Source organism: Balearica regulorum, chromosome 14, assembly GCF_011004875.1.
Source record: "Balearica regulorum gibbericeps isolate bBalReg1 chromosome 14, bBalReg1.pri, whole genome shotgun sequence".
Lineage (NCBI taxonomy): Eukaryota > Metazoa > Chordata > Aves > Gruiformes > Gruidae > Balearica > Balearica regulorum.
This window is the reverse complement of record NC_046197.1, coordinates 21,802,515-21,811,429: the sequence shown is the minus strand read 5'-3', so window position 1 is coordinate 21,811,429 and position 8,915 is coordinate 21,802,515. Positions and strand designations below refer to the sequence as shown.

The 8,915-nt window shown below is 38.1% G+C and overlaps 1 protein-coding gene across 3 annotated transcripts in view; it reads right to left on the bottom strand.

The window, feature by feature from the left end:
- Positions 1-2,965: 2,965 nt before the first annotated feature.
- Positions 2,966-8,915, bottom strand: part of KDM3B (lysine demethylase 3B) — a 72,032-nt gene continuing 66,082 nt past the window's right edge. For 2 of the 3 annotated variants that reach the window (XM_075766479.1, XM_075766480.1), the window contains exons 20-24: positions 8,209-8,328; positions 7,557-7,696; positions 7,039-7,215; positions 6,358-6,492; positions 2,966-4,308 (exon numbers count right to left, since the gene is read on the bottom strand). In XM_075766479.1, coding sequence (XP_075622594.1) covers positions 4,228-4,308; positions 6,358-6,492; positions 7,039-7,215; positions 7,557-7,696; positions 8,209-8,328 — 653 coding nt within the window. In that variant the 3' untranslated portion in view covers positions 2,966-4,227. Of the gene's footprint in view, positions 4,309-6,357; positions 6,493-7,038; positions 7,216-7,556; positions 7,697-8,208; positions 8,329-8,915 lie in introns of those variants that run through there. The other variant, XR_012837736.1, reaches the window with a different exon arrangement.

Genomic DNA, 8,915 nt, shown 5'->3' with positions numbered 1-8,915 from the left:
GATTACAACCTTTGATGTATTAAGTACCTAATTTTTCTCATATTGATGTTGCCTGGTTCAGTTGCCTCAGAGTAGAGTTTATAAATAGAGAAAAGATTAAGTGTTGAAAAATTAACCCTTGCAGATAGTTATATTTTTAATCACCATCAAGAAAAGGAAGGAGTTGGGTTGAAAAGAAGTCTTCAGACCAGGGACATTATTTCTTCCTCTTCACTTGAGAGTGAGAGAAAAAGACGAATGTGTCCTGTGTAACTTTTGAGGGCTCTGTGAAACTGTTCAATGACAGTGCTGAGTATGCCCTTGCATGGTTGAGCACACACCAAGCTTCAGTATTGTGAATGCAGTCCAAATTCACCTGGGCGGGCCAACAGCCATATAATCCTGAATTCCTGCTTCCACTTGTCTGTAGTTCCAAGGACATTGCCTAAAAGACAACCAGAGCTTAAAGCCAATATTAAAAAACTGTGCCTGCCCACTAACTTGTGCAGCTCCATTTAGTAATGGCAAGACTGCATTCAGTAAAACAAATGCCATGACTGCAGTGAACTAAGTTTCAAGATATGCAACTGAAGTTTTTATTTTCCCTCTGTTCAAAAATTTCTGATTTATGTCTCCTGTAATCTGCTTACATTCCAGGTAACATCAGCTGCCCCTTAAAATTTGTAACCAGAAAATAGTGTGATAAAAACTACTGATTGTACATCTTAAAGCAATTTTATAATCACTTTGGCTGGCTACTTTTGCTATAAGCTCTATATGAAGTATGACAGAACTACTGGTGGACACTGGAGGGTGAGTGTTTATACTGACCCTTCACACAAACCCTGTTAAGAGAGAATCCTAATACACGCCCTTGAGACACCCTAACCGTACACGTATAAACATATATGTGACAGGCCCAGATTAGCTGTCACTACTCAGGAAAGATAGTACAGTTATCACTACGGGAAATCTCAATGCTTAGCATTAGTAAGAAATGCAGCAACAGGAACGTTTCAGAAATTAATAACGAGAAACACGTGATGAACAAACTTTAAAACCCTGCACATAGCTTGAACCATCTCACCTCAAAAATGGGATAGCTGAACAAAAAGGAGGCACAAGAAAGTCAACAAGAACAAAGAGAGGCACTGAGCTGGGTCTGTGCAAAGATTCTACAGTCCAAAACTTCATCTCGGAAGACAGATGCATTGGGGGAGTGAAATGGCACAAAAAAGAACTATGAAGCTATGAAAACGGTCAAAGGGGTACACAGAGGACAACATTTCTTGGGGAAAAAAGGCTCTGGAGCCCAGTTAAATTACTAAACTAACAAAGGTACATACTTTCAAACAAAGCATAATTAAAACTTGCAACTCTTGTCAAAGGATGTAGTAGAAGCTCTAAATACAATTATTTCTGGCATCAACATGACAGACTTGCAGTGAGCTTCACAGTCTAATTACAAGTACCATAAAATATCCCTGACCGTGTAAGGCTACAGCAGAGAGAAGCTAAGCATGTTTGAAAGAAAACAAAACCAAAACAAACCCCTGCAGTTGTCTGGGTTTTATATATACGAATACATAAAATGTAATACATAATACATGTAATGTATAATATATACATCCATGAATACATTAATGTTCTATATTATCTATATATATACACATCTGATTTGTATCAATAAACACCTATATGTTTGCAGATACACAATACATGAGAATTCTATTTCAGAAATTCTGAAATTGCTGTACAGTAACAGCTAAATTTTAATTAGTTGAACAGAATTCTGACAGCTGACAATTACAGCTTTTAATGAACTGAAGACCTCTTGGTGGAAAACAAGCAAGAACTGGTAAGTGGATTCCGAATTTACATAAATGCAAGTTTGTGTCCCATATAAAAGAATGCCTACTTGGAAAAACTTGCCAAAAGTGGTAGTCTTCACCTCCTGGTGCATACAATCCAGATAAAGGAAGAAAGTTTCCAAATGTAAGTTACTGGAACTGATTTGCCAGATCAAATTACGAATTCTTCTGTCCTCATCTGGTCTGAAATCTGGATTGCTACATCTTTCTTAATCTGTAATTTTTGTGCAAATCATTCCTCTGATTTTGCCTGAATATTGCTTTAGGTTGATTGTACTCTATGACTAATAAAAGAAGAAATTCAAGAGACACAAATGATAGACTCAAACCAAACAAAGGTTCAGCATGAGATACAGAACTTACTCTTAGTGTAGATCACTGCATTGGAAATGGCCAAAGCTACTGCATTACACATAGCCAGGTCTTTGTCTTTTTGATCTTTACCTCATTGCTGATATACATACAAACACAAAGGAGGAAAACATCTCAGCTATAATTAACTATTTAGAATGGGTTATATGCACCAAATACAACAAAAGCGCACAAGAAGTTCTGCACAACAGGAATATGGTGAAGTTGTATGGTTCATGGGTCTGGGATAATCCTTTCGATCTGTAGCAGACTGAATCAGCCCACATTCACAGGATAGCTGCAAGGGTATGAAGGCAACAAAAGCCCAGGGGGGAACTACTCGCACCCAGTAACCAACCTAGGAAGCTGCCGGCATGCCACACGCGAGTGAACTGAACTGCTGCTGCCACCACAACCTTCAAGTTCAGAAACCAGAGTTTACCACTCTATCCGTATCTCCAGTGGAGAGGGCAGCTCAGAACCCCAACCTGTTAGGAACACAGTGAGAGGTTTGGAGCACAGCACAAGAGATGTGGTTTATGACAGGATAGATCCTCTACCCAAACTATCTCTGAGAAGCAAGAATCTGCAGGTAGCTTGGTATGCTCCCAGCACATACTTGGGACACCAGGCCTAAAACACCCAAGCCTTCTGGTCAGACACAGGGCAAGAAATTAACCGGTAGCCCACCCTAGAGACAGAAGCTGAGATAAACTCGAAGTGGGAAGATCAGTGTACAAATCTGAAAGAAACCGCTCAGGCTGTTACAGTAAATGACTTTTATTTTTAAAAAAATGAAATAACCGTGAACATATTAACAGGCCTGCAGGTGGCACTACAGTACAGCTGGATATAAGGTAGATACATTTCCCCATGTACCCGGACAATGAAATCCATTGCATCAATGCTGACATTAGTAAATTCTGAATACAGTTCTATCAAGCAGGAACATTTTACTTAAAATAGTTCTGGACAAAATTGACACTGAAATTTAACTTCTCCTTCACTTTGGAAAGGATAGATGTTTTCAGCTAGCACTGGTATTGGGTGAACTATTACCTGCAGTCACCAGTGCAGGGAGAGATGTACAACATCTCCACATGAGAACAGAGTTTATACTCCTTTTTACTTCTGAGGAAACAGGGTGGCATAGGAAGAGGGAGGAAAATGGGTGAGGAATATGGGCAAGGGAGGTGGGGTGTCAATTTCTATTCACTCTCCTTTGGCTGTTTTTGTGCTATTTTGGACTGCTTTCTAAAAATCACTTCTTGATTTTATTGAAAGGAAGACTATATGTAATGCGCCTTTCCTTGAAAATCCAGGAACAGTTGTGGTACTTCAAAAATACTAAAAATATCTACTTTCATGAAATATTAACTGTTTCACTACAAACCTAGTTTTTCACTAAATACACAATTCTCCTATTTCTGGAGTCTCCTGGGGAAAAAAAAGTGGGTTCTCCCTTTATTTCTGCAACTCTACAGTGTATAGAGAAACAGCTACAAGAAGGGGAGTGCAGAGAATAGCTTTCTTCTTTTCCTTGGCCAGTATCTCGCATGGGAAGTTTGCTTAAATTTCTGAGTTGGGCTGCTGTTGGTCACACTCCTTCAGCAGCTATCAACTAAGTCTGCAGCAGGACAACCCACCTCCAGCACATTCCTTCTAACTTCATGGAGACTAACTAGGCATGAGGAAAAAAAAAACATCCACACTCTTTATACCATTTCTAATCATAATATGCAGGAACACCAAGTGGTTTCCATGTTCTTCCAATTTGCAAAAGGCCACGGGAAAGGGACATGGCACCTTTCGTTAGAATCTGGGATTCTGCATGTAACAGTGCGACCTTCCATTAGACCTTCAGTGTTGAGGCAGCGTAGAAAACAGTGGCTGAAGAGTGTGTGTAATACTGACCACACCAGCTCTTAGTGAGAAGCCCCTGCTCCTGCAGAGGCAGTCATGTGCAATCCCTGTACATAATGTGAGCAAAAGGCTTACGTCACAGGGCATTTGGAATTAGCAATTCCTATGATCTAGCTAGTTTGGATTCATGAGCCTTCAGTGTGCCAACAGCATCTTTCACTGCATGGTAGATAATGTTCTTCACCTGTAACAGGGAAAAAAAAAATCAACTTCTACAGACTAACAAGGAGAGTTTTACATATCTATGCAATCAACTTTGACAACTGAATTCGTAATAGTTGGCAAGTATACACAAAGTATATACTATCACTGCTTCAGGATATCAACAGCACAAGTTTTACCTGTCACGGTTAGATGACAAATATTTTAGACCTGCACTGATTTACTAACTGATTTTCTAGTCATCTAGCAACATATATTTACTTATGTTATTTTAAGATAAAGTCTCTTTTTCGTGAGAGCTAGGAGGAAACACATGATGAAGTCACACATATAAGTTTATTTTCAAAAAGTCCTTGTGATCCAAGTCACTTACAGATTCACATAAATCAAACCCAAAAGTATCAAGAAAATCATATGGTTTAACCCTACGTAAACAAAGATGATGGAACAAATCCTGTTGTCTTTGTATGGACGCTAGAAATTCTTCTAATTTGTGCATCTTCCAGAAAGGCAAGCAAGATCAGAGATGAAAAATTCACTAGTGCTCACGGCAATCTGTTCTACGCTTAGCTATTTAACAATCAAAGCTCTACCTTGTTTCTGATTTTCCTGATCTAAGTTTATTTGAATTCAGTTTCTAGGTATTGAATGGAACAGTTTCACCTCTAAGTAAATAGCTTAATATGCACTTGCTCAACTGACAAGTACCATCATTTTTTCCTGATGTACATATGATCTCAATCTTTTATACCATTTATGCAACAGTTATTGTCTATATAAAAAATACAGATGTTATATAAAAATACTATAAAAATATACATGAAAAATAACAAAGAAAAACAATAAAGTTTGGCTGCGAGGCACAAATACAACCAGTATTTCTTTTCACAGGAGTACTGAGTTCCACTTTGCCAGCAGTTACATTTTTCTTTTTTTAACTTTTTCTTTTTTTTTTTTTAAATAGCAAGCATTATTCATTTACAACCTATTAATTTACAGAAACATTTCCACATCTGTACCATTACAGGTGAAGAGGTAAAGTGTTAGAATCTGGATCCCCACAATGAGAGTTGATCCTACTTCTGCTTCTCTGTAAAATCCTATGCAAATCCATACAGAAACTTATAGCAAATTTTCACTGAGTTGTTTGAGAGAATTACCATGGTACATTCTGACATTCTTGGGTTACATACTGGAGAATGGCTATATACAGAGTACTCACTTTTACAAGAACAGCCATTCTGCAGATCTCCACCCTCCTTCATTTTACATGCATGAGATTACTAATACAGAAAAAATGCTGATGACAAAATTTGCAAACTAAACAGATACTACTAACTCTTCAGAAGCATACATAGGTGAAATCAAAGAGGGTTTCCTATGGTCTTCTCTGTGTAGAACTTACTGTCTTACACACAATGTACTGCTACAGTGCGTAATATGTTCTGTGCATAGTTACTAGTTTAAGCAGTCACATTTCTTCAAACCAAAAACACGTTTAATTTTCCTCTTTGGGACTAATTTAGAATCATAGAATCACTTAGGTTAGAAAAGATCTTTAAGATCATCGAGTCCAACTGTAAACCTAAGACTGCCAAATCCACCACTAAACCACATCCCTGATCTAAATAAGCAAGCCTTCACTTTCAGAGCAATTTTCCTTGAGGTAATAAAGAAACAAATACAAGTGTCCTTGGTCAAATAAACATATCTCTTCAAAACAAACCATTGCTTTTTCCTTTTGAATAGGTGGGTTTGGTTGGGTTTTTTTTCTCCTGCTACCCTTCACTCTCATGCAGGATACAGCCATTTTAGAACGATACCGACACATGCACTAGTTCAATAGTGGCAAAGTTGTCTGGAAATCCAAAAGTTTATTACTAATTTTTGTTTACATAATACTGTAGACATAGGTGCCTTAATTATTTTTTTAATACTTATCAAATGAGAACCTCCAAAGTTGTGGGAAGTTATTATTTTTTTCTTAAATCATTAGCCACACGTATCTAGTACTGAACAAAACCGGCAAAACACAGGATGTATTTAATGATTACTGTCATAAAATGGTTACCTGCAGTTTATCCTCATGGTTTGTATGAGTATTAGACAGGTGCCTGAACTCCTGGGTCAAACGGAAGCAGTGCTTCACATGTTCTGGAGATACAAAATCTTCTGCCACTTTAATGCAGCTGTACAAATTATGGACCTAAAAAACCGCAGATCAAATGATAGATATGTCAAGATTGAGTGAACCATACAAAACCCAAAAAACCTCACCCACCCCCACATATGTAGGTTCTTCCACATTTACTTAGCAGAAACAGGAACTGAAGCCTATTTCATCTCACACAGAATTGTGTCTAATGGTAAAAACAGAACAAAATACATGACATCTCACATGTTCCCAATTCTCCCGCATACACTAGTGTTCCCTAATGCAAGTTCTCTACTGTTGTCCACACTTTTTTGGAGTTCTGTTCCCTCCATTGAAGTTTCACTAAACAGAAATGTTTTCTGACCATTCACCCTAAATTTTTTTTCTTCACAGTACTGTACACATCATTCGGGATTTATATAATTTTTACTAACATAATAACTAAGATCCAATTCAAAGGGTTCCTGTAAGAACTGCATACACAGAAAAAGCAACCTAAGTCAGCAATATTAACTAACAGTTATTTTGAAGTCGCAGTTCTGTTGAGCCTCAAATTCAATTCTATTTGTCAATATGGCCTAGAGTTGGCATACTTACCTGATGGGGAGCACCTGCAGGAATGAACACAGCATCTCCAAGGAACTGCACTATCGCCCAGCCTTGTACACCATACTCATCATAGAGTCGCTTACGTAAGGTCTGGTCCAAGTACCAACTTTGGTCGTGAATGGGGTCATGATCTGGGGGATTTTCTTGGCCTTGTTCTTCTCCAACCTAGGGCCAAGATATGGGGTGGGGGGGAAAACCATGACACAGCACCTTGATATTGCTGGCTCACAAAAAGCTCTGTACCAAAAAACATAACAAACAAACTATTTCAAGGTAGGACATTACTTTCATTAAACTCATTTAGGTCTTAACTAGTGACATGTGCATTAGTGTGAAGATTCTAGAGCAGGCTGAAAACCTGGGAACATAATAACTATTAATGTCCTCAAAGACACCATTAGAACACCTATGCCCTTGATGTTGATAGCAATTTCTATCATTCAGCTGCTGTAAGCAAGCTAGTCAAGGAATCCTGTAGGCTCAAGCCTTGTTTGTAACTAACATACCTTCCGGAGAAGTTCCCGTATCTTTTCAGCATCCTTGGCAGCATAGATGTGCCACAATGCTCCAGGTTTCTCTCTTCCTTCATGGATTCGCTGCTTTGTTACATCATCAGCATCTCCCTCATCAATTGTTTTCAGAACCTCTGAAAGGGGAATTCACATACAAGTGATATGATTACAAAGCTTCTGAGTTTTGACACACAGAAGAGGAAGGAACATTCTGAGCTGCTAAATCCGGCCACACTGCTACTGCAACTGCTGCATCATACAGTGCCCCCTGTAAGCACATCAAGCTTCATCTTAACCAAATTCAGGAAATGTGTTAATTGACAGCTAATCACAAAGCTCAGTCACAAATTCAAACTGAAATAACTACAATTATTCAAGTACAAGAATAAGAAAGAGTAACTTATCACTCCTTCTCCTCCTTTCTTCAGGGAGATACCTAATTTCTAGCAAAACTGCCTCTTCCACAGTTGGGAACCAATGAAACATTACTGCACTTTTAAAGATTTGCTGCAGATGTAGCAAACTGCCTTGTATATTTGGGTTATATGTCATAGATATGACAAGCTTAAACAATAAAAGGTAGTCATCTTTCTCACACACACGATTGATTTTTAATGGACAGAAAACAGCTTTCCTCAAACATTACCATCATCATGGGTCCCTTCCCCAATGGGAATCCCAACGTACACCATGACATTAACAGCATCAGACACATCCAAGTGCAGGTTTGTGGTACCAACTCGTCTGTCTTCTGCAGTAATTAAGCCTATAATAGAGTATAAAATAAAATCAAATTCTATTGAAGCTCTTATAGAAATAAGAGCTGCCTGAAAGTTCTAGAATGCTAACTTTACACAGCAATGAAAGCAGAAACCAATGTCAAAGGGCAGCTGAAGTAGTTATTTTCACATCATGTGTGGTATACATAAAAAGTTTACTGATAACTAGTATTTTTATTTTACAGGAGATAGAACTAGCAAATACAGTTCACTCAAGTCATGCGAAAATAAGCATTTTAAAAACAAAGCCTGAACTTGTACTTTACAATTTTGTCTCTCTGAGGATCATTTATACAGCCTGTAGCAGGCAACTTAGCAGTCATAATACAAAGTTAGTAGGCATTTTTTGGCACTGTTTTCCTCTGCTTGAAGATACAAGAGAAACACCGACTGCTGTAAGTGGCATTAGCATTAGCAAATCACTGGACTGTTACAAGTATAAGCCTCCAGCAGTTCGTTATTTTCTCATACTCAGGTGTAAAATCCATGTGATCAGTTGAATTCACAGCAGTTACTGTCCAACTCATCATCAACAATTCAGATTACAACTGAGTAAGGAAAAAACACCTGCAGA